At 40.5% G+C, this 27,989-nt stretch overlaps 1 protein-coding gene and 6 non-coding genes across 7 annotated transcripts; 4 read left to right on the top strand and 3 right to left on the bottom strand.

Annotated features, from left to right (window-relative positions):
* Positions 1-3,594: 3,594 nt before the first annotated feature.
* On the top strand, positions 3,595-4,539 carry LOC125995879 (olfactory receptor 2W1-like). Its single transcript, XM_049764839.1, has one exon. It carries the CDS (start codon positions 3,595-3,597, stop codon positions 4,537-4,539), a length of 945 nt encoding a protein of 314 aa, XP_049620796.1.
* Positions 4,540-12,338: 7,799 nt separating this feature from the next.
* Positions 12,339-12,411, bottom strand: TRNAM-CAU (transfer RNA methionine (anticodon CAU)). The gene has a single exon. It is a non-coding gene; the product is annotated as a tRNA-Met (tRNA).
* Positions 12,412-17,411: 5,000 nt separating this feature from the next.
* TRNAF-GAA (transfer RNA phenylalanine (anticodon GAA)) lies at positions 17,412-17,484 on the top strand. The gene has a single exon. It is a non-coding gene; the product is annotated as a tRNA-Phe (tRNA).
* A 2,258-nt stretch (positions 17,485-19,742) lies between these two features.
* Positions 19,743-19,815, bottom strand: TRNAM-CAU (transfer RNA methionine (anticodon CAU)). The gene has a single exon. It is a non-coding gene; the product is annotated as a tRNA-Met (tRNA).
* A 338-nt stretch (positions 19,816-20,153) lies between these two features.
* TRNAL-AAG (transfer RNA leucine (anticodon AAG)) lies at positions 20,154-20,235 on the top strand. The gene has a single exon. It is a non-coding gene; the product is annotated as a tRNA-Leu (tRNA).
* A 2,390-nt stretch (positions 20,236-22,625) lies between these two features.
* TRNAQ-CUG (transfer RNA glutamine (anticodon CUG)) lies at positions 22,626-22,697 on the top strand. The gene has a single exon. It is a non-coding gene; the product is annotated as a tRNA-Gln (tRNA).
* Positions 22,698-22,892: 195 nt separating this feature from the next.
* Positions 22,893-22,999, bottom strand: TRNAL-CAA (transfer RNA leucine (anticodon CAA)). The gene is made up of 2 exons: positions 22,962-22,999; positions 22,893-22,938 (listed from the first exon to the last, which is right to left on the bottom strand). It is a non-coding gene; the product is annotated as a tRNA-Leu (tRNA).
* Positions 23,000-27,989: the final 4,990 nt, after the last annotated feature.

Here is a 27,989-nt window from a genome sequence, read left to right as displayed (position 1 = left end):
ATCCTGGTTTAACAGTGATGAAGTTTATGATCCAAAATTTTAACTGAGTCAGTAATGTTTTCACCAAATAGACTTCATAGCATGTATTTTATAATTATGGCTAGTTGTTTTATTATGTATTGCTAGAGGATGAGAGAGAGTTAAGTTACAGGATTAAGGCACTTGCCTTGCACACAAGATGACCCAGGTAGTTCAATCCCTGGCACCACATATGATCCCCTGAGCACCACCAGGAATTTTCCTGAGCACAGAGCCCCTAAGTGTGGTGCCAGGAGTAACCCCTGAGCAAAACCAGGTGTTGTCCATGCCCCCCCAAAAAAATCCTAATATTAACAAGAAAAGCTTAAACACCTAGGAAAAATACGAACTAAGCTATGTTGTCTAGAGAAGTACATTTGGGTAATTAAGATATAAATATACAGGGGGCCGGGCGGTGGCGCTGGAGGTAAGGTGCCTGCCTTACCTGCGCTAGCCTTGGACGGACCGCGGTTCGATCCCCCGGCGTCCCATATGGTCCCCCAAGCCAGGAGCGACTTCTGAGCGCATAGCCAGGAGTAACCTCTGAGCGTCACCGGGTGTGGCCCAAAAACCAAAAAAAAAAAAAAAAAAAAAAAAAGATATAAATATACAAAGAATCAATCACTATAAACATCAAAATTTGGATACTTTGAGGTCAGAGGTCAGGGGCTGGATTCCCCAATTCTGAGGCTCAATTCTTGAAACTTGAAAATGCCCTGCTTTTTATACTGCCAAGTCTATCCCAACCTTAAGGGGTTGTGTAAAAACTAACTATTTTTTGTAATTGAATCTCAAGTACTCTTGCTTTAGAAGTTTGTCAGTTTAGGGGGTACATTTTATTCAGAGGCATTTTTGTATATATGATTGTGTGTGTTAAAGTTATACAAAAATTTTCAGTATTCCAATTATCTCAGACCATATTGAAAAACTCCCACAAAGTGGATGATGGAGGAATAAAGAAAAAATAGAAAAGCAAAAAGAGGTAAGTGAATAGTTTTAATTTTTATAATTGAATGAATCCAATATATTTCAAGTGTTTTCATAAGATAAACCTTACTCCTGCATTTGAGGAAGCATTATTTTCATTTAACATATAAAGAGGTTTAATGATCTATTGCCCAGAACACTTTGCTTCTGAGTGACAACATGGACGTTAGCCCAAGCACATTGAGTTCAGAATTCTCTGACCTCAATCCTTGCTTGTTTTTTGAGCTATCATCTCATCTCACCTAAGCAGAATGCTCCTAAATTAATCTAAATTTCTATTTTTAGTATGAAAATTGTATCTCTATCTTAATGACTTGATCCTAACAATTTCTTCTTCATGATTACATTAGTCAAGGTTTTCCTCTTCACTTTATTCTAAATATTGTACAATGTTGTTAAGGATGGGATTTCATGCTTAATGTAACCTAGCAACACCCTATGGCCCAGAATGTCCACTTCTTTCTGAGCGCTGCCGGGTGTAACCCAAAAACCAAAAAAAAAAAAAAAAAAAAAAGTAAACATAGGGGCTGAAGCAGTGGCACAAGCAGTAAGGCATCTGCCTTGCACGTGCTAGCCTCTATGGTTCAATCCCTCAAGCCAGGAGCAATTTCAGATGCACATAACTGCCACATCCCACTCAGGAGAGGCACACACCACAAGGTATAGTGCCCTCCTGAAAAGAAATTATTTGCCAAAAAGGCCCGCTTAGAGCAGCCAAAATCACTTGACCCTTTGCGTGGATGGTTTGGCCATAATTCCAAAAGTGGCTGTAACTATCTCTCTCTTTATTTTTAACCAATATTAATAATCAGGCCTTAGTAAATTCTTTCTAACAAAGGAGGACAGTACAAATCCCGCCAAAAGTCTCCCACTTAACAGCTCCTTGTAATTTTTGCTACTTTGGCGCCAAGATCAGGTTTTTCCTAAAACTTAGCTCATAGTAAAACAATTTTCAGTTTTCTCCCTAAAACTCTAAAACATTCCTCTCTCTTCCCACTTCCCTGAAAATTACCTGTTTCCTTTCTGCTTACCCAAAACAAAGCAAGCCCAAAACATACTGCCTTTTCACCTTCAGTATCGGCTCTTTAATATGCTAATTTAAGCCAGGGTCCTCCATTCTTTTCCCAGTTTCTTTGATGTCAAGAATTTGCACCCTGCCTCAACCTTTTAAAAGCAGCCAGCTCAAAAATAAATTTGTCTTCGTCTTTTTAGACGCGAGTCCCCATACAATCTGTGTGGTTTCATTCATTTCTACAATATTGTTCCGTCATTCCGTGTGCCCACTCTCTCCCCGTGGAATTTTTTCCCGAACTCCACGAAGGATCTGTTTGCAGGCGCTGAAGACTGCAACAAAATTTGGCTCACAGCACATAACCAGAAGTAACCACTGAGCGTCAATGGTTGTGGCCCAAAAACAAACCAAAAAAAATGTAAATGTAAGTTTATTAACTCAAAGGATTATGACAGCAATATACCATAGAAAGAATTTTATGCTTATTTCACTATAACTGAAATAAACATTATTCCTTGGCAGTAAAACATTATAAATGCAAAATATTCTAGGTCTGAAGTTTCTGTTCAGAAATTATATGTATCAACAATATATAAATGATTCTAGTCATTTATAAACCTATTTAATAACATGGTACATTGCCATAGTGAAATAATTATTTTTCATTTCTATCTTATTATTTTAGAGTAATAAAGGTGATGGATTAATTACCTGGCCAGAGAGTTAGTACAATGGGGTAAGGACACACAGTCCACCCAGCTTTAATCCCCAAAATCCCATTTGTTTCTCCAAGTCTGCCAGGAGTGACCTCTAAGCATAGAGTCAGTAGTAAACTTTGAGCACCATTAGGTGTGGCAAAAAATAAAATGATCTCTATATTGGAAAATTCCATGGGGAATACAAAAAATGATTCTTTAATGAATTCCACATTGCTGAATTCCCTGTCTTGCTAATTGTGCTGACTGGCCAGATGCTATCACAAACCGCGGCTGTATCTATATTGTAAATTTTTTTTGTTTAATTAGTTCCCAAAAAATGTATTTTTGTTTTGGATTTTGGCCCACACTCAGAGGTGTTCATGGATTACTCCTAGCTCTGCACTCAGGAATTGTTCTTGGTAACCAGATGGGATGTTGGGGATCAAGCCACATGCAAAGCAAGTGTCTTACCCACTGTACTATCTCTCTGGCTCTGAAATTACTTCAATTTATCACTGAATAAATAAAACCACATCTTACCTTTAAAATCATTAAGTATTTAGTGCTTGTGATAACACATAGAACCATTGGCAACATATCATAGGGAATATTTTCAGTGACTTCCATTCAGTTCAGTTAAGTTTAATTTACATAACTTAAATATGAAGACACTGGTGTCTTCAATCAAGGGAAATGTTCAAAAGGCTATTCCATAGAAGAAAAAGCATGTAGTTAACCTGAGTATCTGATACCCATCCACACCTTAGAGATTTTGGGGTTCTGTCTTGACTATATGTTATTGTTGTTGATGATGATATTTTGCTTTTGTTATTGCTGTTGTTGTTTACATGGATTTAACTCCTAGTTTCAAAAAAAGCAATGGATGTCAACAATGAGAGTTATGCGACAGACTTCATCCTCCTGGGGTTTTCTGACAGGCCCCAAATAGAGCGCATCATCTCCGTGGTTGTCGTCATCTCCTACCTCGTGACTCTGGTGGGAAACTCAACCATCATCCTGGTCTCATACCTGGACACCCAGCTCCACACTCCCATGTATTTCTTCCTCTCCAACCTGTCCCTCATAGATCTCTGTTATACAACCAGCATTGTCCCCCAGATGCTGGCCAATCTTTGGGGTCCCAAAAAGTCCATTACATATGGTGGCTGTGTGCTCCAGTTCTTTTTTGCTCTGGACCTGGGAGCTACCGAATGTCTCCTGCTGGCCATGATGGCCTATGACCGCTATGCTGCTGTCTGCCAACCTCTTCACTACACCGTCATTATGAACCCTCAACTCTGCCACAAGATGGTGATAACCTCTTGGCTGGGGGGCCTTGGGAGTGCCATCATTGTCTGCTCTTTGACCTTGAAATTGCCCAGATGTGGGCACCGGGAGGTGGATAATTTTTTCTGTGAGATGCCAGCACTGGTCAAGATGGCCTGTGTCTACTCCAGGGTCATTGAGATTGTGGTCTTCGCTCTTGGTGTGATATTTCTGCTGACTCCTCTCTCACTCATCCTCATCTCCTATGGGGTGATCACCCGTGCTGTAATGAGGATCAAGTCAGCAGCACGATGGAAGAAAATCCTCAATACCTGTGGCTCCCACCTGACCGTGGTGACTCTTTTTTATGGAACAGCCATTGCCATGTATATGAAACCTCAAAGTAATCACACATCCCAGGATGAGGGGAAGTTCCTCACTCTCTTCTACACCATCATCACACCCAGTCTTAACCCTCTGATCTACACGCTGAGAAACAAAGATGTGAAGAGAGCAGTGAAGAGACTGTTAGCTGTCAAAATGCCAGCAATGCCTTGAAAGCCATGGGGGAAATTCAGACCATAGAGAAGCCAGGAAATCATCTTGACCTTGACCAAAGAAGATGATTCATATCATGATGTCAAAGAGCATCTCTTTTTGGGGACTGGGAAGGACATACCCAGAGATGCTCAGGGGTACTTCTAATTCTGTGGTTGGGGGTTGCTCTTCAAAGTAGACTTCAGGCATCCCCCACATGTGAGGCATGTAACCTGCCATACTGCCTCTCTGGCCCCACAATAGAATTTTTATTAGCAATCTGTGGGGGGGGGGGGAGGAAAATAAAGTTTCCCCTTAGATTAAGTCAAGTCAATCAATAGGTGTCAATAATTTTATATTATATTCTTGCTCTCTCTGACCCCACAATAGAATGTTTTAAATCAATTTAGGGGGTAGGGGAAGGAAAATAAGAAGTTTCCTCTTAGATTAAATCAAGGCAATTGGGGCTGGAGAGATAGCACAGTGGCGTTTGCCTTGCAAACAGCCCACCCAGGACCTAAGGTGCTTGGTTTGAATCCCAGAATCCCATATGGTCCCCTGTGCCTGCCAGGAGCTATTTCTGAGCAGATAGCCAGGAGTGACCCCTGAACACCGCTGGGTGTGGCCCAAAAAACAAACACAAATCAAGGCAATTGACAAGGTCTTTATTTATTTAATATTATATTCTCATATTTTAATTTTAGGATGCTCTTTTATTGAAAGCAGGGCAGTAGGGCTAGGGGTAGCTCAGTGGTAGGGTATTTGCCCTGGACTCAGCCCCCAGCACTGCGGAAAAGAAAGAAGGCAACGGGGAGTAGATGGTCATTGATTGGACAGGAGCTTCTGCTTGTACTTAACACAAGGAAGCTAGAGGCTCAGGGTACGGAGCAGATCTGCCCTGCCCTGTATGAAGAAGGCCTGAGCTCCAGTCCTGCTGCATCCAAATAAGAAAGAGAAAACTTGCACCATCTCCCAAATGCTTCTTACCCATTTGTACTGACAATTTTGACAATATTCAGAGTCAGGGGATCTCTGAGATGGAGAAAGAACCACCCACTTTTCTACCAGCTTAAATAACTTTTCTTGGAGAGTCTGCCCTGCCCCCACACCTCCTTTCTCACTTGTTCTCAAGTTTTGGGGTGGGGGGGAAGTGTCCATGGGTATGGGGTCACCTACTCCAAGCCCTATACCTTGTGCTTTTCACATGTCCACACTGAGGTCATCACACCTTTATTGTGACGTTTTGGATTCCTTTCTCAAGGAATGTTTCTTTTAAATTGGTCAGGTGTATAAAGCTTGGTTAAAAAGTTAATATTGGGGCCCGGAGAGACAGCACAGCAGTGTTTGCCTTGCAAGCAGCCAATCCAGGACCAAAGGTGGTTGGTTCGAATCCCGGTGTCCCATATGGTCCCCCGTGCCTGCCAGGAGCTATTTCTGAGCAGACAGCCAGGAGTGACCCCTGAGCACCGCCGGGTGTGGCCCAAAAACCAAAAAAAAATTAAAAATAAATAAAATAAAATAAAATAAAAAAGTTAATATTGGGGGATGTCAGAGTGATAGCACAGCAGTAGGGCTTTTGCCTTGCATGCAGCTGACCCGGGTTTGATTCCAGGCATCCCATATAGTCCTCTGAGCACTGCCAGGAATGATCAATGAGCTCAGAGCCAGGAGTAACCCCTGGTTTGGTTTTAGGTGTGATCCAAAAACCAAAAATAAATAATAATCATCATCTAAAAAATTGATGAGGATCACAAAGGATTGTGAACAGATGATGACAGTATAATCAGGGTGTGGTAAAGAGCAGAAAAGGAGAAATTTGTAGATTGGGGGAACTGTAGCTACAGGAACTATGTTTCAGACTCTTCCTGATTAGGGATGATGTTAAATGCTGACAAATGTGTCTCATGAAAATCTCATCAGTCTTATACACTGAACTGAAATCTTGCTTCATCCAAAAAGGCCTTACAGAGGCTTGAGTGATAAATAGAAAGCTATTAGGCTTTTTGCCTGTATGTGGCTGATCCGGTTCGATCCCTGGCATCCCTTATGGTTTTCTGAGCCTATCAGGAATGATTCCTGAGCACAGAGCCAGGAGTAACTTCTGAGAACTGCCAGGTGTGACCCACAAACAAACAACAAAAGAAGTCTTGCGAATCTCATCAATCCACTTATTTAAATTTCCTCCAGAATCTGACCATATCAGTATCAAGCTATTATTTAATTGTACTTATATATCTGTACATGTATTTGAAAAAAATAATATGCTTCTTAATAACATGGAAACTTTCAGAAACATCTGTGATTTTGCTTTGCATAATTTGGGTCTGCCATGAGTTACATATTCAATAAATATTTGTAAATTTGGTGGCAGTTATTAAGTTTTTACTATATCTACATGTTTACAAATTCTTCAGACTCTGGAACTATTCCATAGGTAATGGATGCTGGTACATCTTTGGGATTTGTTAACAACCAGGCCTTGAGACACCTAAAATTTAGGATAAGGAGGAACAAATGCGCATATAATATTTCAGAATCTGGGGCCCGGAGAGATAGCACAGCGGTATTTGCCTTGCAAGCAGCCAATACAGAACCAAAGGTGGTTGGTTCGAATCCCGGTGTCCCATATGGTCCCCCGTGCCTGCCAGGAGCTACTTCTGAGCAGAGAGCCAGGAGTAACCCCTGAGCACCGCCGGGTGTGGCCCAAAAAACAAACAAAAAAAAATATTTCAGAATCTGGAAAATACCCCTTGAGGTGCATACCACTGGGTCTGTAAAATCTAGAAACAAGGAGGAGTTTAAGAAACTGCTATTCGGGGCCGGGCGGTGGCGCAAGAGGTAAGGTGCCTGCCTTGCCTGCGCTAGCCTTGGATGGACCGCGGTTCGATCCCCCGGTGTCCCATATGGTCCCCCAAGCCAGGAGCAACTTCTGAGCGCATAGCCAGGAGTAACCCCTGAGTGTCAACGGGTGTGGCCCAAAAACCAAAAAAAAAAAAAAAAAAAAAAAAAAGAAACTGCTATTCGTATTCTTAGAATCCAGATGCCATGACTACTAACATTTCTTTTTTTCCTTAAGTTTTTAATTTAACAATACCTATTCTTTATTATTATCCACATTAAAATCTAATCATACTTGTAATTATGCTTTGTCTGTTCCAATATTATGTTTCACAAACAATATAGCAGCCCCATCAAGCCACTCCAGTATTTACCTTGGGGAGAGCCAGTGATAATGATTGTAGACAGTACAATTATTGGTAATGCAAAGAACCACAATGATAGATACACAACCTAACTTTGGCATGAAAATATGACTAAGAAAAAGACAGCAATGATGAAAAACAGACAGGAAATCTGAACCTTGTTATCACATGCACTGTTCCAGATTGGGAAAAGATGGGTAAAGTCATGTATCCCCAAAACCAAAGGTTGGGCAAGTGAGCATTTACGTACCATCAGCACTCTAAGAAAACTTTCATAATCTTCTGGATCAGTACTAAAACTTGTGTTTCATAATGATCTATTTAATTAACTTAATTAAAGTTAGTTAAATAATGCCAACTCCCTCATAGCACGTACAAATTTTTTAATAATACCATGGACCATTTTAATGTGTTTGAACAGAAATCTCAATGAGCCTGGTTAAAATTTTCCTTACCTGCAGCTACCCAATCTTTTTGAAGTCCGATGCCAAGGACATCTAGAAATGCTCTATGTTAGTTGGTCTTATGCCAGGAAACTTCAGGGGTAGGGTCCCCTTGTATTTAGGCCAAGGCTTTTTCCTTTCCATGTCCCTCATATTTTGATGGGCCTATGCAAACAATAATTGCCACTCTAACACCGTTTTTACTGTGCTCCTTTGACTCTAATCCTTAAGAAAAACAACTCACTTAAACTTTTAAGGTTAACTTAAACTAATATGCATGTACATGGAAATATAAAAAAGTACTTTGCCTTCAATGTTTAAGGAGTTACATAAGTTTTATGTCTTTAGATTGCTTTGTGAGCTGCTAAGAAATATATGTACTACAATCTGGGGACTCAAGGGACAAAGTAATTGTACATGGGTTCTGTTTTATTTTTCTTAATGTTCTTTGGCTGAAAGTTCAAAGTTAGATATCAGCAATGGGACTACTGAGAATTCTGTTTACAGGTGATTGTCCTTTCACTGTAACTTTACCTTGTCCTCTTTCTTTGCATTTTTGTTCTCATAATTAAAAATGAAAAATTAATAAAAAATAGAAATGGGATTTAAAAAAAACAAAAAAAAATGCTCTATGTTGACATAAAAAGACCTTGTCCACAATTTTTCATCTAAAAACCTTTAAAAATTAAAAATCTTGAACACTCATACCAACACAACCTTGCCCTAAACTGCTCTTTCTGTTCTTTGCTTTTATATCTTTCAGCATAGGCAGATCCTACATACTCAAAGAAGATCATTTCTTTTGCAGTAGGATTTTAGCCATTTTTTATGTTCCTGGAAAAAGCAGATACAAACTTAGCAGATTTGCATAATTATCTTTTATTTATTCCTTAAAATGGGGAGGTGGAGTTAAAAATTCAAGGGAAATCAAAACGGTTCTCCTAGGACAGGGGTCCTCAAACTTTTTAAACAGGGGGCCAGTTCACTGTCCCTCAGGCCATTGGAGGGTCTAACTATAGTAAAAACAAAACTTATGAACGAATTCTTATGCACACTGCATAGATCTTATTTTGCAATGAAGAAACAAAACAAATACAAATACAATATGTGGCCCACGGGCCATAGTTTGAAGACCACTGTTCTAGGACATAGTACTAGACTGTAGTGGAATACTGTCAAAAAAATAACAAGTTTAACCTTTTTTCTGCCCCTAAGGATTTCAACACATAATTAAAATGACGACATAAAAACATTGACATTTTTGTGAGTCAGCTGAAATAATAGAAATTTTAGAAAATCAGGAAGATTTATGTGGTCCTTATTTTCTGCCTTTTCCATCACGTCCGATCTGGGTCTCTAACAGAAAGCCAGAAACTTAGGGTGTCTCTGCTTCCTGCAGAAATTTCCAAAATATCCAAATTTCCAGATTATCCTCAGAGTAAGAGCAGCTCCGGGCCGCTGCTGCCATGTCGGCTGATGGCCACAAGGTGGCGGTGTTGAAAGCCAGTCGCCCCCAAAAGCAACAACTGTCCCCTACTGTCTCCAAGAAATCATCCAGAGATCAGAATTAAGACTTCTAAGAACTGTGAGTGTTCATAGCTGCATGGTTTTAATAGTGAAAATAGAAAAAACAATCCAAATGTCCATCAATTGGGGAGTGGATAAATCTGAGCTCCATTCAAATAATGCAATATTAATTGGCAATGAAAAGCAGTGAAATTTGATGAGGTGCTGGTCTGTAATATGACATAGATGCAGCTTAAATGCTTTTTCCAGAGCAAATGCAGCCAGTCACTGAGGCTCGCATAGTGTGTGATTCTATTTATATAAAATGTCCAGAGAAGGCAGATATATGTATAAAAATAAATTAAATTAGAGCTAAGGGGATTGGTCGGAAAGGTAAGTGATTGCCAATGGGTAAGACATTTCTTTTGGGCTTTCTATACATTTTATCAAGCAGATTGTACTAATTGCTCTCTCAATTCTGCAAATAAACACAAAGTCATTAGAAAAAAAAGACTTCTAAGAACTGGGCCTATGCAAACAACAACAACTGCCACTCCCACACCGTTATTCCTGCATTTTTTAAACTCTTATGCTTTAAAAAATAAAAAGAGCTTACTAAACTTTCTGCTAGTGCTTGAATGAGTTCATTGGTGATTCAATAATTTTCAAAACTAGACTTGCTACTGCACTTTTTCTTCTTTCCTTTCTCTTCCATCTCTTTAGTTTTGTTTTCAATTTTTTATTTTTTTTTAAATCATGTTGCTTTTGGTCTTCCTAAAGCCAATGTATGAGGATCAGTGATGTCAACTATGTGATGCGTTTGCTTTAAATAAATTTTAAAAAATAATAATAAATAAATAAATAAATACGACTTCTAAGAAGGCAAACCCACCCCATACCCACCTTTTTATGATATGTGCTTCCCGGTGAGGCCCTGGCTGGGCAGAATTTTATTTTCAGAATTTCCTTCCTTGGCTTGAAAGCCAAGTGTCCCGAGTTACCCTAAATCCCCAGCAGAGGGCGCGCCAAGCCCGCAGCCCATTAGGCTTCATCTCCATCTTTCAGATCTTGCAAATGATTATTTTCTAATCTAGGGCATCAACAAAGTCTTGATTACTGGTTAAATAAAAACTATAATTGTGCTTTTATCTTTTCTGGGTTCAGGTAAATTTACATCTTTTCTATAGATCATCATCTCTCTGTCCTTTTTTTTTTCCCTCAAAGATTTTTTTTTTTCTTGCAACCAGCCAGGAGGTGAAAATGAGCCTGAAATATAGGGGGGGACATTGAAGACACTCCTGGGACTATATCTGGGTTCCATGCTCTGACATCTGAACTTGTGAAGCATGAAACACTTATTCAGCTCCTTATACACAAATCTAGATAATTATACATTACCTGTCTGGATGCCTCTTTTCTCCAATTTACTCAGTGTCTTTTCTGTAGAGAAAGTCAACTTCAATTAACTATGTTCATTTTTAGAGAGCTGATTTGTATTATATTTTTCAGTCTTCCAAAGAGAACAGTAAAATATCTTAATGTATCTCTAAAATTAACTTTATGGAAGAATTTTTTTTTTTAAAGAGCAAAGAGAAAACTCAATTCCTTAAAGGAATTCATAAAATTGCTGTTTGCATAACTTTCTGCACATAGTCACAGATCTCTTAATCATCTTTGTGATTAAGGTCTAGATTTTTTTTTCAACACTATAGCCCGCAGACTTGTGCATAAATATTCTCTGCTATGTGGTCGTGATTCTCACAGACTAAATAGGAAAATTTGAGGCTCCCAATTAGATAGGAATCTACCTACCAATGTGTATTGTAATAAAAATACCATTAAGGGGTCACAGCAATAGTACCAAAGGTAGAGAGGGCAATTGCTTGTCTTGCACATGGCTGAATCCTCAGCACCCCATATGCCCTAGCACCCCAGAAATGATCCCTGAGTACCACCAAATATTGCCTGCTGTGTGGCCCCAAAACAATAACATCAACAATAATAATAAAGCATCTTCATCATGATCAAAAAGGTGTGGCTATTCTGCCAACATGTATTTATTAGCTTAACCATCTCTTCTATCAGTCCCATAGTTTTATTTAATTATTCACATTAGAAAAAGGCTATTGAACCAACTGTTTGTAGAAGGGTAGTAAACAGAGGCTTAATTAAGAAATTTTGGCTCAAATTCACTGCAGGGAGGAAGTGACTGGAGTCCATGGGGCCAATTTAATCCACTCTAGTTATTCCAGAGTCTGAGCTCCTACTTTTCTATAGCATCATATTTTTCAGCTATGATTTTGCATGATAACAGCAATAAACCTCTTCTTAAAACTAATAAGAGAGTCACTTAATAGGCTTTTTTTTTTCTTATTTTACTTATTAGAAAACCTGAAACCTTTACTCTTCTAGTTTTCTCTTCCAATCTTTGGTCCACATTCAATTTATTATTGTTTTTTTGGCAAACGCCGCTGTGCTATCTCTCCGGGCCCTATTGTTTTCTTTTTTTTAGTTTGGGTTCACTAATTCTAAATCTCACTGAGAAAAATATAATAAAACATAAAATTTATGTTTTTAGAAGTTAGAGCTCACACAGGACAGTTTTTAAAACTGGGTGACAAATCATATGTGTTGAACATGTATGTGTTTCTCGTGCAAAATACCAAGCTGCCCCCTCTGAGGTTCGAACTCAGGACCTTCAGATTATGAGACTGACGCGCTGCCTACTGCGCTAAGGAGGCGACTTGAGGCATGGGGCTCTGCCTTCTCCATACAAACGGAAACTCTTGCTCTTGATTCCTTATTTATAGTTAAATGAGATTTAAAATATTCTTTAACCTTTGAGACCTGGAACAACTGCCATTGGCTCATAGCGTTCAATTCCCCCCGAGTGACCTGAAGGGACCAAATCTTCGATTGCACCAAAAACATTTTTGTAGACCTCAAAAAAAAAAAAAAAAAAAAAAAAGAAACTTTTTTTAGTGGAGAAATCGAGAAATGCACGTCGAAGATCCTAGATGCTCTTGTTTCTCTGCAGAGTCACACCTGAGCACGGAGCCCTTGGGATCTCACTGGTCAGAGGCCTTTGGAATTACTGAATTTTGCTGGTGGCATTGTGCAAAATTCAGTTACTCCAGATTATAGTTTTAGGAAAGTGACCGTGAGCCATGCACTTAGGAGTAGATGGATCTAAGAACTCACTTGAGAGCAGAAGCCAGCACTAACAGACTTGAAAGACAGTTAATAAATAAGTGAATGAATGAATAAATAAATAAATTCAATCACCATATTACAGGAGTTATTTATGCATTGGCAGTGAAGCTATGAACAATACCAGGAGATGAGTCTGGGAGGGGTAGTCATTACTTTGGGGACAGAGAAAGTATAATTGAGTGGGTTATACTTTTACAAGATAAGTCCCCCCAAGTCTTCTTTATTTTTAATTATTTTTTATTGAGACCATTGTGGATTACAAGCCCTTCATAATTGGATTTCAGGCATATAGTGACAGTGAATTAGATCCATTCCCACCACCAGTGTTGAACAGTCTTGTTCTTGACCTGAGTCCTAGTAACAAGAATATTCACTTGAACTTGCTTTCATATTATATAATATAATAATAATAATAACTATAATAATAATAATAATTTGATTTCTTTTTGCTTAGCTTTGTTTTGCTGGACTTTATTTTCTTTTGATGAAACCAGGGGATTAATTTATTCTGTATTATTTTCAGAATAAATCAGTGAGTGTCAAGAAATTGGAAAAGAGGGCTGGAAGCTTCACCTAAAAAGAATCAAAGGCAAGAGGTTCCTTTAGGGACAGGTGAGATTCTCTGCTTCCTGAGAGATGGAGATAGGCATTTCCAGAACATTCTCCTAGGCAAGACAGCAGGGTAGAGAAAAAGCATCTTCGTCTCTAAACTTCTAGGAGTTTATAATAACTCAACTTTCAAGCAGTCTGGAAAAGGAAGCGTGTATTTTACAAGCAAACCTATGAAGGCTCAAGTATTTTGCCTTTGAAGTTTATCAGCACAACCAGCATTATATTGGGGGAAATTTTATGTACTTTTTAGGTATTTTTGTGCATTTTTAAGTTCTAAAATATAAAGCTTAAGCCGAAGTCAGGAATACCACTAGGTGTAGAGGACAGGCTTGACCGTGTGAAACCTTGAGTTCTATTCCCTGGTACCCCCTAAAATAAAGAGTGAAAAAGTTAACATTGTACTTCTGTTTAGCTCTGGACCTTGCAGAGTGGCAAAGAACGGCACTTAGAAGAGCCTTGGGTGTTAAATATAAATATGAAGGGCGATTGCATAATAATGTGGGTGCATCTGGTCTTGTTTGGGTTGCCACACCTAGTGATACTGGGGCTAGGGGGTCCCAGAGACACCCTGGTTCACTGGGTCTATGCAGGGACACCCCAGCTCACTAGTTCTAGGGAACAGAAAAAGGGACCAGCTCTAGGCCCCGCCAAACTAGGGGTCCTAAGTCTCCACTGGATGGGAGATTCCAATGAGAACATTGGTGTTAAATACCTTAAATCCCCCTAACTGAAACCGTCTCCTTTATCATGGAGGCCACCGCACTCCCCCTCCCCTGCAATCCATAGCCATACAAAGGTGTTCTTCCCCCTGGACACCCCAGGGGCCTCTAATCCTAGAAAAATTGCCGAGTTTTGAATCCCTAATGGAGGAACAATTGGCCATAAGCCTCTGAATGTTATCCCCTGTCTTTGTCATGAAGAAAAAAAGATCAAGTAAATGGAAGCCACTTAGAGACCTCAGAATGTTAATGTTGGGGCCTAAACCATTTCCTTGCAGGAAGCAGACCTGCTTTGAATCCCTGATATCCTATATGGTCCCCCAAGCCCGCCAGGAGAGATCTGTAAGTGCAGAGTCAGGAATAAGCCTTGAGCATTCCCAGGTGTGGTCCAAAAGCAAATAAAAAAGAAATGCAATTATTAATGCCACTGTGAGCTGGCATTAACATGGGGATAGGAGAGTTCTTCAGGGCTGGAAGGCCCAGCCCTTCTGCAATCCCTTAAATATAGTTTAGGAGATTATATCTTGGTGGAAAAGGCTGTTAAGCTCCTATCCCCATTCACACAGGTGAGCACTATAGAAGGCCCAAGCCTACAGGTGGAAAAGGGAAATTGACACCAGATGCCGGAAGACCCTCTTCCTGGTCCCAGGTAGCCCCTCTAGCCTACCAACCCCTCGGTGTGGACTCTCTGGGCAGCGCGGAGGACTGCAGTTCTCTCTGGTTCCATTTCAGTCCAGGGTCCCTTGGTTGGTCTGGTTGGTTGATCTGATAGCAGAAGAGAGAGAGATTTAGAACTATCTTTACAGATTTCTGGAAGGTGAAGGAAGAACTTTGGTGATCATGGCCTTTAGGAGCAAAATTATTCTTACCACCCTTTCCAGCCTTCCCAAAAGAATATTTTTAAAGTATTTAAAAGCAGTTTCCCAGGTATACCTACAACTACTTGAGAAATGTTCTGACAAAGTCACCTACCTTCAACTGCAGAATTTATCCAACACAGGCCTTAGTACAAAGAAATGCAAAGTATCAAAGGAGAGGGGGAATCCTTGGCCCTAGATTAAAGAAAGAAGAAGGCCAGAAAAACTGATGGAAAGAGAAAGAGCCTGGTTGCATGTAACAGGGGCAGGGGCCAGGGGCCTTGGGCTCATCATATGTGGATATCTAAGTCACCCTAAATTTAAAAAGAAAGTTATTTTTAAATTTAAGTCTTTGGAATATAGGTCTGGAGAGTGCTGGCAAGATGGCAAAGAAGTGCCCACTTAAAAAAGGTCTTAGAATTTTTGAATTTAGATCTAGTGGGGAGACATGGTGGGGGATGGGTTTTGCAATCAACTGGAAAGACTATTTAATATGATCTTGGGAACCACATGCTCTTTTGATTTGTAGCTGACAGTGAGGTCAAGTAGGCACTGAACTGTTATATGAAATAAGAAAGAAAAGAAAGAGAAAGAAAGAAAGAAAGAAAAAGAAAGAAAGAAAGAAAGAAAAGAAAGAAAGAAAGAAAGAAAAAGAAAGAAAGAAAGAAAGAAAGAAAAGAAAGAAAGAAAGAAAGAAAGAAAGAAAGAAGAAAGAGAAGAAAGAGAAAGAGAGAAGAGAGAAAAAAAAGAAGAAAAAGAGAGAAAAGAAAGAAAGAGAGAGAGAGAAAGGAAGAGAAGGAAGGAAGGAAGGAAGGAAGGAAGGAAGGAAGGAAGGAAGAAGGAAGAAAGAAAAAAGAAAAAAAAAAGAAAGAAAGAAAGAAAGAAAGAAAAAGAAAGAAAGAAAAAAAAAAGAAAGAAAGAAAAAAGAAGAAAGAAAGAAAGAAAGAAAGAAAGAAAGAAAGAAAGAAAGAAAGAAAGAAAGAAAGAGAGAAAGAGAGAAAGAGGGGCCCGGAGAGATAGCATAGCGGCGTTTGCCTTGCAAGCAGCCAATCCAGGACCAAAGGTGGTTGGTTCGAATCCCAGTGTCCCATATGGTCCCCCGTGCCTGCCAGGAGCTATTTCTGAGCAGACAGTCAGGAGTAACCCCTGAGCACTGCTGGGTGTGGCCCAAAAACCAAAAAAAAAGAAAGGAAGGAAGGAAGGAAGGAAGGAAGGAAGGAAGGAAGGAAGGAAGGAAGGAAGGAAGGAAGGAAGGAAGGAAGGAAGGAAGGAAGGAAGGAAGGAAGGAAGGAAGATAAAGAATAAGCAATATATTTGTGGCTGCTGCTGTTTAGGCCAACCCAGAAGCAAAACTCTGTGCTGTTCCTATGGTCAGACAGCAAATGAGCTCAGAGGCATTGAACTTTGCAACTGTGCATTGACAAAGTGCTAAATGCATCTTTTTTTTTTTTTTTTTTTTTTTTTGGTTTTGTGTCAGCAGTTTTTCTGTGATTTTTATGGCTTTCCCCTACTGCCTTTATCAGGAAAACCCAGAGAAATTGTATCCCATATCAGGAATACATATTGGGTGGAAGTATTTAACTGATCAGGCAGTTCTGAACCTGATTTTAGCCTGGGATTAAGTTGCTGTGTACATAGTTCAAGGACTGAGATGTGAAAATCCAAGTGGGGTGGAGACTCATTGAAAATCTCAGCTGTTTTCAGATGTTCAAAAACTTGCACAACCTCACAAGTCATGCCTCCAGGAAATGAATATTTCCTCTCCCATCGTCACAACTATCTGCATCAACTCCTACACTTAATCAATAATCTCCAAGATGTCCACAAAATCGTCCAACTGAATGCACTAAAATTTTGAATCACTCAGAATTCATTGTTCTGAACTTCCAGCTAAGGCTCAGTCAACAATCTTTAAATCTTGTTTAAAGATTTAAAAAAAAAAAATCAGTGAGAATCACATTTCTTGTCTTTGAGGACTTGGAATACTAGAACTGTTGCAGAATGTCTGGGTCAGAAAACTTTCCCCCTGAAAACTGAGCTTTCAATTGTGTCAACAGTAAAGGTCACTTCAGGGCCTTCCCTTGCCTGGTTTCTGGGTGAAATCACCTTCTCCTCCCTTCTCCCTTTTTTTTTAAAGTGGGGCAGAATAATAGTTGTTCCCTAATCAGGAATGGAATCCAAATTATTTATTACCCTAAATCCTAACTACTAGAAACCTGCAGAAAAAGGGGGTGTCTGGAGAGTTCAGAGCTGGATTGATCAATGCACCAAAACATACAGACAGCACTCAGCCCATTTAGAAACAGTCACTAGGATTTATTCGAGACACACGAGGGCGGAGCCGAAATAGCTCAGTTGGGAGAGCGTTAGACTGAAGATCTAAAGGTCCCTGGTTCGATCCCGGGTTTCGGCAGATGAGCCTTGGTTAACTTTTTTCATGAATTTGAGAAAACAAGAGTCTGGAGTTTACCTACTACATAGAAGGCCAAGTTTTTCCATTTTATTTTCATTATAGTTTAGGCAACATGATTGCAATAGTGCTCAAGTTTCTAGAATTTACCTACTGAAAATATGGCAAGAATTTTTGAATTTAATATTTAAATTATAAATTAGGTATTGCAGTGACATGTTTACAATAGTATCAATGTTTTGGGATATGAATGTATCAAATCACTGAACCCCATCACCACTCTAATCTGCACCTTCATTTCCCAACCAGCCCCATCTTCCCTCACTTTGGGATTCATCTTTTTGTAATCCAAGGCCAAAACTTGTCCTCATTAGATATTGTCCATTCATTTCTTCAAATGGAAAGAGGAAAAATTAGTTCATTATCCCTTAAAGTTAGAAGGTTTGGGGGATAACTGAGCACTTGAAATGAGTTTCAAGTTTCAAGTGAAATTGTGTTTGTCTCATCAACACAAGAGACAGAGACAGATCAATACAAGGAAAATCTCTTTTCTTTCTTTGTAATATTTAGAATTTTGATTTTCTCTCCTGTTGCAACTGTAGGACACTCCTTTCCTATTGAATGGACTGATCCCAGGAATTTTAGCCCAGAGATTTATTTCCTTTTGTTCATGTCTGCTCCAAGCAATTTCTGCTCCTTTACTCCAGTCTTACTCCCTGCCAGCTTTCTGAACAAAGCGAACCAGGCCTCCTGGTAGATAAGGAAGCTACATGTCCTGTGAGGGATATTAATTGCATTATCTCTAGCTTCAGCTTCCCTTCAGACCTTATTTTTTGGAGTAAATTGTTTGCTATGAAACTTAGTTCTAATCTACTCCAACTCATTCTCTCCTCTCCTCCACTTCTAAGAATTTTCAAAGTAACTACTTTCTGGGCCTCCAAAATTAAAAAAATAAAGTAAAAAAAAAAATGTGTTGTTGTTTTCAATTCATTACTATGAGTCAAATTCTTTTTTCTTTTTTTTTTAATTTTGTGTTGTCTTGATACAAATTGAAAAATAACTGTTGATTTGTCCCCTGAAGGTGATACATTGAAGTAAACAAGGTCATTTGACAAAAATCAAAAATAAATACATAATATCAATCTCTTGGCAAGACCAGAGGTATTCAAAAAACATCATCTTGGAACATATGGCATGCTTTTGTTCAGCTTTTTGTCCAGAACTGTTTATTGTCTTTATTTAATTAATTTAAATTAATATTTAAATTAAGTTATAATTAAATTAATTAATCAACAATTAATTTAAGTACTTGATAATTACTTAAAGATATTTTGAAATATAAATAAAGTTTTAGAAAAAGAACTATTTAATGTCGGTTGAATTTAAGGACCATTTTGACAGCTATGAAAAGCTTTGATTTATTGAGAAGTCCTTGCTGGTCTCATTCTTTAAGGACTTGTAAGTTTGTCAATCTTGCTCCATAAAATACTTGGTCTCCAAACAGTCCTGGTAGCTATTTCTGAGCACAAAACTAGGAGTAACTCCTGAGCTCTGCCAGGTGTGGCCCCAAAACAAAAGAAAACAAAAAAAAAAAATCAAAGCAGTCCTTGAAAATCTAGGAACATAGACTTTGCCCAAATGTCAGGGAAATGAACATGTTCATTCACCTGAATTTAGTGCTTTGAGGGAGTGATGACATCACACGAAGTTCACATTTGCATTCCTCATTTTGGGGGGGTCCTATTCCCATCTTGGCCAGCAGCTCCCACTTCTTGACACCAGCTTTCTTCCTTGAAAGAATTGATTTTGTTTTGTTTTATTTTGTTTTGAAGGTTTCCCCTCGCTCTCATATTTAGTTTATTAAAAGATCTTTGTTTTTGTTCGTTTCATTTATTATTTCATTTATTTTTATATTTAATCAAATAAAAATGTATACATAAATAAAATAAATTCATAAGTTATAAATGCAGTTTATCATTATTATAGTTCATAAATAGTAATATAAGTTATATATAGATATTTATAAATTGTGAATTTATAAAATGATCTTATAAAATAATACATTCTATGCTTTATTTTCTATTATTTTATTTATATTAATAAAAATCTTCATTAAAAAATTTTTAAAGAAAAGGCAATAGGGTGAATCTTCTGATTGGGGAATTTGGGGAACCACAGGACAAAGCTCAGTAGATTTTTGTTATACTGATTTAATTTATTTCAGGGTGAGGGGCAGGGGGAAGAAAAGGAAGATGTCACGCTGCCCCCTCTGAGGTTCGAACTCAGGACCTTCAGATTATGAGACTGACGCGCTGCCTACTGCGCTAAGGAGGCAACTGTTCCGCCGTCCCGCGCGTAACGTCTATCAAGGGAGTCACGCAAAGGCGGGCCTTGACGTCTCGAGTTCCTGGTATCCCCAGTCGGAGCTGAGCGACCGCCAGAGCGACCACCAGATCCAAAGCGAGGCTGCACGAGTCGCAGGAGCCAGTTCCGGGTCCGCCTGGTATCCTCGGGAAGAGCATCGCCGCTGGCTCGGGCGAGTCCGGCACCACCCGGAAGTGGCTGGGAACTGGGAAGCGGACGGCGGGAGGACCCAGGGGAGGAGCCGGAGGACCCAGGCGGCGCCGCTGTTGAGGATGGGGGAAGCGCAGGGACAGCGGCGTCTTCCAGGAGGTAGCGTGGCCGAGCGGTCTAAGGCGCTGGATTAAGGCTCCAGTCTCTTCGGGGGCGTGGGTTCGAATCCCACCGCTGCCAGCAAATCTTTTCACCTATTTTTACCCCACTATATATATATATATATATTCACTATATATAGTGAATAGAGGCATATATTTTCTGACTGCAGTCCCAAGAAAAATTAAATTAAGAAAAGACAAGATGGGGCCGGAGAGATAGCATGGAGGTAAGGCGTTTGCCTGTCATGCAGGAGGTCATCGGTTCGAATCCCGGCGTCCCATATGGTCCCCGTGCCTGCCAGGAGCAATTTCTGAGCCTGGAGCCAGGAATAACCCCTGAGCACTGCCGGGTGTGACCCAAAAACCACAAAAAAAAAAAAAAAAAAAAAAAAAAAAAAAAGACAAGATGTATAGAAAAATAAAAATAAAGAAAAGAAAATACAAAAAAATTTAAATTTAGACTGGAAGCTTTAGGGAAGAGAGAATAGGGACAGACCCTCTGTGTGGAAAGAGAAGTAGACATAGGAGAACTGTATAGTTGTCTTCAATCATCAGAATTTCACAGCTTCCCCTCCTCACCTCCCCAAAGGCCCATTCACTCCCACCCTATGCATTGAGCAGCTATTCTTGGTCATAGGGATGTTGCTTAGATGCAACATGCAATGTGGATGAGTGAAAGAAAAGGGCCTCAGAGTTTTCTTAGGAGCTCAGTTTTGGGTAAATAAATAAATAAATACCCATAGGCCCAGGAGCAGACAGACCCTCTTTCTTAGACTGACCTCCCAATGGGGCTTCCCAAGTGGGGGGCCCCCTGGGTGGGGAGGAAGGATCCAAATGAGAAGGACGCAAGGGACAGAGATGGGGAGCATGGAGGTAAAGCAACGTGACCTAAAACACTGCTGAAGACCAGGTTATCTCCCTCCAACTATTATGTCAACATTTTTAAAAGAATAGAGGTTCAATTTGGGTTCTATTTGGGTGAACTGGAGAGGCAGTTTCCATTTGAACATTTCTTCCAAGTATGGATCCGTTATGGCCTCTTCATTATGTATGACTTGCTTACAGTTACTAGGCCAATGATCATGTCATTAGAGTAAAGTATAGGTTGAGAAAAATCAGTGCTTACACCCTACACACATGACATTCTCTCTGTCTCTGTCACTGACTCCGTTTCTTTCTGTCTGCCTCTCTGTCTCTCTGTCTGTCTTTCTCTGTCTCTTTTCTTTCTCTGTGTCTCTGTCTCTGTCTGTCTCTCTGTCTGTCTTTCTCTGTCTCTTTTCTTTCTCTGTGTCTCTGTCTGTCTCTGTCTGTTCTCTGTATCTCTGTCTCTTGTCTCTTTTCTCTGTCTCTTTGCTCTGTCTCTGTCTGTCTGCTCTCTGTATCTCTGTCTCTTGTCTCTTTCTCTTTGACTCTTTTCTCTGTCTCTGTCTGCTCTCTGTATCTCTGTCTCTTGTCTTTTTCTCTCTGTCTCTTTTCTCTGTCTCTGTCTGTCTGCTCTCTGTATCTCTGTCTCTTGTCTCTTTCTGCCTGTCTCTTTTCTCTGTCTCTGTCTGTCTGCTCTCTGTAACTGTCTCTTGTCTCTTTCTCTTTGTCTCTTTTCTCTGTCTCTGTCTCTTTGTATTTTTGTCTGTCTCTCTTTCTCTGTGTCTCTGTCTCTTTCAGTCTCTTCTCTGTGTCTCTGTCTCTGTCTGCTCTCTTTATTTCTGTCTCTTGTCTCTTTTTCTCTGTCTCTGTCTCTCTGTACTTTTGTCTGCCTCTCTGTCTCTCTCTGTGTCTCTGTCTCTTTCAGTCTCTTCTCTGTATCTCTGTCTCTATATCTTTCTGTCTGTCTCTCTTTCTCTGTGTCTGTCTCTGTGTCTCTGTCTCTTTCTCTGTGTCTGTCTCTGTCTCTTTCTCTTCTCTGTCTCTCTTCCACTATGAGAACCCAAGAATGTTTTCTCTGGGAGCTGCAATCTGGAGAGGCCTCAAAAAGCCAAGAAAGAAATGAGCCCACAGTGCAAGCAGGCCTAAACTTGTCAGTTTGAGCTGATAGGATGATGGACAAGAACCCCCCCCCCAAAGAAAGCCACCCAAACCCCAGAGCCTAACAACGTGGGGCTCTCCCCTGCAGTGCATGCATGCATGCATTCATTCATTCATTCATTCATGCATTCGCCTGCTCCTTTGCATCTTGCACTGACTTGCTGTCAAACTCCTACCCGCGAGCAGCCCCGGGTGGCGCCAGGGAGGAAGCGCGCTGGGCACTTTCCCAGGCGGGGACAGAGTTGGGGCTCCCGGGCCAAGGGGTTGCCGGGCCCAAGGAGGCCGAGGCTGCCCTGACGGTGCCCGGTGCCTTGCCCTGAGCAGTAGGGGGCGCTGTCGGCCCTGGGGGGCGTTTTGCAGGCTGAAATCCACATTTCCGGAGCTTTTCTTTAAGATTGCTTTTTGCAACGGTATCAGGTGGCTGCAGGCAGGCAGGCCGACACCGCGGGTTCCATGGTGTAATGGTTAGCACTCTGGACTCTGAATCCAGCGATCCGAGTTCAAATCTCGGTGGAACCTTTATTATTGTTCCTAGGAACAATACTGCAATGCATTGCTCACACTTTGCAAACCTTGCAAAGCCTCGCAAAGCCACGAACAGAGGGGCTCCCACATCTGCCCTTTGCTTGCATTTTTGCAGCCGAGTTGCAAAAGGAAGACGAAGCTTCTGCACTTGGGCTCCAAATGCAGAAGAAAGGAGACCCAAAAGGTTTGTGTCAGAAGTGGGATTCGAACCCACGCCTCCATACGGAGACCAGAATCCCCAGCGCTGGGGAAGCGGAGCTTGAGTCTGGCGCCTTAGACCACTCGGCCATCCTGACACCCGGGAGCCAGCAGCATTCCGAATGCCCCAACTGGCCTCTGTTCCTGCCCTGGCGTCTGTGGGCCTTGATTGAGATTTGTGTTTTAATTCTGTGATTGCAAATGACAGGTCCACCCTCTCTCTCTCCCTGCGAACCCCCAGAGCGTTCCATCTCATGGGGACCTTGCTCTGCTGCACCCTAGCAAGGAAAAAAAAAAATTAAAATTAAAAAATATATATTTTTTAAGCCAAAGGTTTTTCCTTTCTATTTCTCCCCTATTTTGCTGTGCCTATGCAAACAACAACTGCCACACACACACACCCCTTCTTATATTTTTTATATTTGAAGATATTTAGTATAGTTATATAGTTTACATACAATATAAACTATATGATATAGTATATTAAATGTTAAAATATAATGCATTCTATTAAATATATAAGATAAAATATGCAATATATTCTTAATATGTTTAGTATGTTTTTAAGCTCATCTTAAGAAAAGATCTTGCTATTGTATTGATAACTTTAGTGGAGATACAATAATTGTCATGAATCTTTTTGCTACTAAACTTCTTTCTTCTCTTCCATTTTTTTAGTTTTTCTTTCTGTCTTCTTTCTATTTTTTTTTTTTTTAAATAACTTTGCTTTCTGTCCTCTTGAAACACAAATGCATTATGATCAGTGAGGTCAACTGTCTGGTGCATTTTCTTTCAATAAAGAATAATATTTTAAAAATAATAAAAAAAATTTTATTTTTCTTTTCCAAAAAAGGAAAAGCGTGTATTCGAGACGAGAAAGAGAAAAACCCGAGGATGCATCAAGCCAAGGATCCGCAGTTGCAAATGAATCTGGGAAGGAATGAGCCGGTGTAGACCCGGTCTACACCCGCGGGCCAGGGTGATTGGGGTTCGGGGATCCCAGGACTGGGCAACGCGGGAGTTGAAAATCCAACCAAGGTGGGGCTAGGAGAGAAAACTGGGGTGACCGTGGGGACCCCCAGCAATCCACCAACGGGCTCAAGTCCACCCGACTCGTTGAGCCGGAGGAGGCTTAAGTGAATCCCAGGAATCAGCCAGAGGGAAAGACATGCCCAAGGACTTTTGAGGTCCCCAACCCGCCGGGTACCCCCAAAGGGAGCAAGGACAGCACAGCTCCCGGACCCGGCTTCAGCTGTGCTTTGGAAAGTGGATCCGCTGTTGTTGGTGCAAAGTGGGATTAACCCCGATAGGCAGAAGAAGACAGAAGAAAAAAGAAACACCTTGCAAAACAACCTCTATTTTTACTTGCATGCATTATTTAATCCCTGGCCAAATAGAAGGAGAAACTGCACCCATGAAACAGAAATGAGAATGAGTTCTTTTCTTTTCTTTTATGCTTATTTTATTGAAACCATCATGCTTTACAAAGTCCTTCCTAGTTGGGTTTCAGATAAGCCATAATCAGGGTCAACCTCATTACCAGTGCAACCTCCTTCCACCAATGTTCCCCAAATCCATCCCATACCAACCCACTTGCCCACCCAGCTTGCCAGTATAACAGGCCCATTTTAAGTTTAGATTGCTAAAGTTTGGATCTCTTGATTCCATTGTTATTGCCTTCGGCTTGGGTATCTAGTTTTGTCCTTTTTTTTTATATTAATATTTTTTATTTTGACTAAAGTGGTTTACAAATTATTCACAGTAGTATTTCAGATACATAATGATAGAGTTCTGTCCTTTTTAATACCACCAATGCACCTGAGACCACTTGGCCCCTTTGCCCCCATACTTTCATATTTGTGTTTCTCGTCTTCACTCAGTTTCTTTCCTTCTCCTTATTATACTCTGGGGCTGAGAAAGAATTCTTAAATCTAATGCTAGGATGTCTCATTTTCTTACATTTCAGATTGAATCTGTACCCCTGTGCTAAACCGTGAGGCTTAGAGGATGGAAAATTAGAAAGAATGGCTAAGAAAGTGAAAGGTAAAATAAATGTGTATGGGGACAAGTATGAGAAAAGGGGGTAGGTACTACTGGGTTACCTGCGGAGGTTTCAGGGAAAGGGAAAGGCAAAAAGGCATGAAGGCAAAAAGGAGACACAAATACAGCACAAAATGGTATGTGAACCTTTTCATTCAGCAAATTCTCAAAAAAGTGTTTTTGAGGTTATGTGCCCCTTTCTCAGGACACTTGGGAGAAGTGGTTTCCTCTCCCCACCTCCACCAACAGAATTAATAGATGAAGAACTGGAGGTCCCTAAAATGTGTCCTTTGGGCATGAGGATTATTTTCAACTGAAATCAACTGAGGCCCTGAAATCTCAGAAAAAAATATTGCCACTCTCTGAGACGGGAGACACTGTACAGCAGATATTCCATTTGCCTTGCACTCCTCCCATCCCAGTTCAGTCCCTGGCACCCCATATAGCTCCCTGAGCACCCCCAAGAGTGATTCCTGAGCACCACTAAAAGCAAATATATATATGTATGTATGTATGTATTACCACTCCTTTAACTACCTAGAAGAATCAACATTAGAAGTCAGACCTACAACTTGGGTTTTTATAAGAAATAACTCAGTTCATAGTGTCACAGTAATTCTCATGGATGTAGACAGTGGGAAACCAAACAGCACTCTCTGAGATGGCAGATTTCTTAGACTGGTGGGAGGCTCAGTTCTCAGGACTCCTATCTCCAGGGTGCGTGGTCAGGGATAAGAGACATTTGCAGGCAGCTGCCCAGACGACAGAAGCTGAGATGCTCGAGCACCTCATCTGCAGATCTAGGCTGGTACTATCTCAAGGCCATGAGCACACTGGGAGCAAATTTCCAGTCACAAAATGAGATTTACAGCCGTCTCAAGGACACCCCCAATGCAATCTATGGTGATGTCATGTTAACCACACTTAGCCACCCTGGCTGCTGCTCCGGCGTTGGTCATAGGAGCAGGGGGTCTGTTTTCCTCATTGATCTGAATGCAAACCCTCCCTCTCCTTGAAGCCCAGGATTCCTCTCTCATTCCTTAATTCAGAATCTAGATTCCATTTCTCACACACTGGAACCAGATCCTACATCCGCATAAACTTCCCCGTAGGGATGTAATTTAATTGTTTGGGTTTTTTTTTTCCTTCCTACAATCTATTCCATACTGATTTCATTGCTTAATCATCCTGAGAACCCAGAGTACAAGGAGAAATTTCCTCTCTGCCCCTACCAGTATAGAATGGAGAAGAATAAATAAAAATTGCAGGAAGAATATTTCCAAGGGAGGGCCCGGAGAGATAGCACAGCGGTGTGGTGTTTGCCTTGCAAGCAGTTGATCCAGGACCAAAGGTGGTTGGTTAGAATCCCAGTGTCCCATATGGTCCCCCGTGCCTGCCAGGAGCTGTTTCTGAGCCGATAGCCAGGAGTAACCCCTGAGCACCGTCGGGTGTGGCCCAAAAACCAAAAACCAAAAAAAGAATATTTCCAAGGAAAAAATGGAACTGACATCTTGTCTCATGGATGACCATAAAATGGAGTTCAAAAGCTGGTGTTGTTTTAAGAACTATTTTAAGAAGCAAACAAAGACACAAGTGGCAATATTTATTTTAGGAAAACCAAAAAATTATCACAGTAAAGAAAAGTATGAGCCAGAGAGATAGTGTTTGTCTTGCATGCAGCTGGTTCAATCTCTGACATCCCTTACGGACCCCTGAGCCAGAAGTGATTCCTGATTGCAGAGCTGGGAGTAACCCTGAGCATTGCAGGATGTACTCTAAAAAAAAAAAAAAATAATAAATTAAAAAAAGAAAAAAGAAAAAAAAAAAGAAAGAAAAAGTGAAGGGCCAGAGCGGTGGTGCACTGGTAGGGCATCTGCCTTGCATGCGGCTGACCCAGGACAGGCCATGGTTCGATCCACCGGCATCCCATATGGTCCCCCAAGCCAGGAGCAATTTCTGAGCACATAGTCAGGAGTAATCCCTGAACGTCACCGGGTGTGGTCCAAAAACAAAAAAATAAAAAAAAGGAAAGGTCATTAAGGTATTACAAACTGAGCTGTGGAAAATATTTTAAATTCATAATAATAAAATATTTTGGGGCCGGGCGGTGGCGCTAGAGGTAAGGTGCCTGCCTTACCTGAGCTAGCCTTGGACGGACCGCGGTTCGATCCCCCGGTGTCCCATGTGGTCTCCCAAGCCAGGAGTGACTTCTGAGCACATAGCCAGGAGTAACCCCTGAGCATCACCGGGTGTGGCCCATAAAAAAAAATAAAAAAATAAAATAAAATATTTTAATCTAATTTCACTAAAAATGAAATATATGCATATAAATTAATATATTCAATAATGTATTTAACAATCTGTTGCATTAATAAATTGGTTAACCACAAGAGGAAAGGAAGGAATTGAAAGTTTTTGTTTTGAATAGTTCTCATAATAAAATATGCCACTGATATTTGTGTCCCTGACCACATATGTTCCTTTTATGTCCTCGAGTGTCTCCTCTTCCTGCCTGAACTAGTCAAAAATATAGACTTCTTTTCTGAAAGAGAAAAAGAAAATAATTATTCTGGAGCTTCAAAGGCTTTGTAGCCTTCAGCTAGCAGGGTTCTTGGATGACTTCTAATTGCTCCATGTTGTTCTGAATAACATGCTAGCCACCCAGTTACCCTTTTCCTTAGCATCCTGTCGCTTCCTTTTATAGCACTTGTAATGATGCATACCCAAATTTAATTTCTTTAGTAACCTAATGCCATACCTTTTTCTGATTAACAAGCAACAAATAGCCCCGAAATTTGGGGCTCTTTGAGGAGCTCCATATGACCCTGATTATGTCCATAATGTATTGATCTGTCAGTTGGGCTGCTCTTCGTTCAGATACCTTTGTCAGGAAATGGCTGGAGACACATTTCCAGCTCAGAGAGATTATTGAGTCCCAGCAAGGAGAAACAGGATGTTGTCATAGACTGAAAAGTCCTATGTTGCAGCTCCACCCCCTACTGTGACAGTATTTGGAGGTCACTAAGGTTAAATGAGGTCATAAGACAG

Source organism: Suncus etruscus, chromosome 18, assembly GCF_024139225.1.
Source record: "Suncus etruscus isolate mSunEtr1 chromosome 18, mSunEtr1.pri.cur, whole genome shotgun sequence".
Lineage (NCBI taxonomy): Eukaryota > Metazoa > Chordata > Mammalia > Eulipotyphla > Soricidae > Suncus > Suncus etruscus.
Note: the sequence above shows the minus strand (reverse complement) of the source record. Positions and strands in the feature narration are given on the sequence as shown.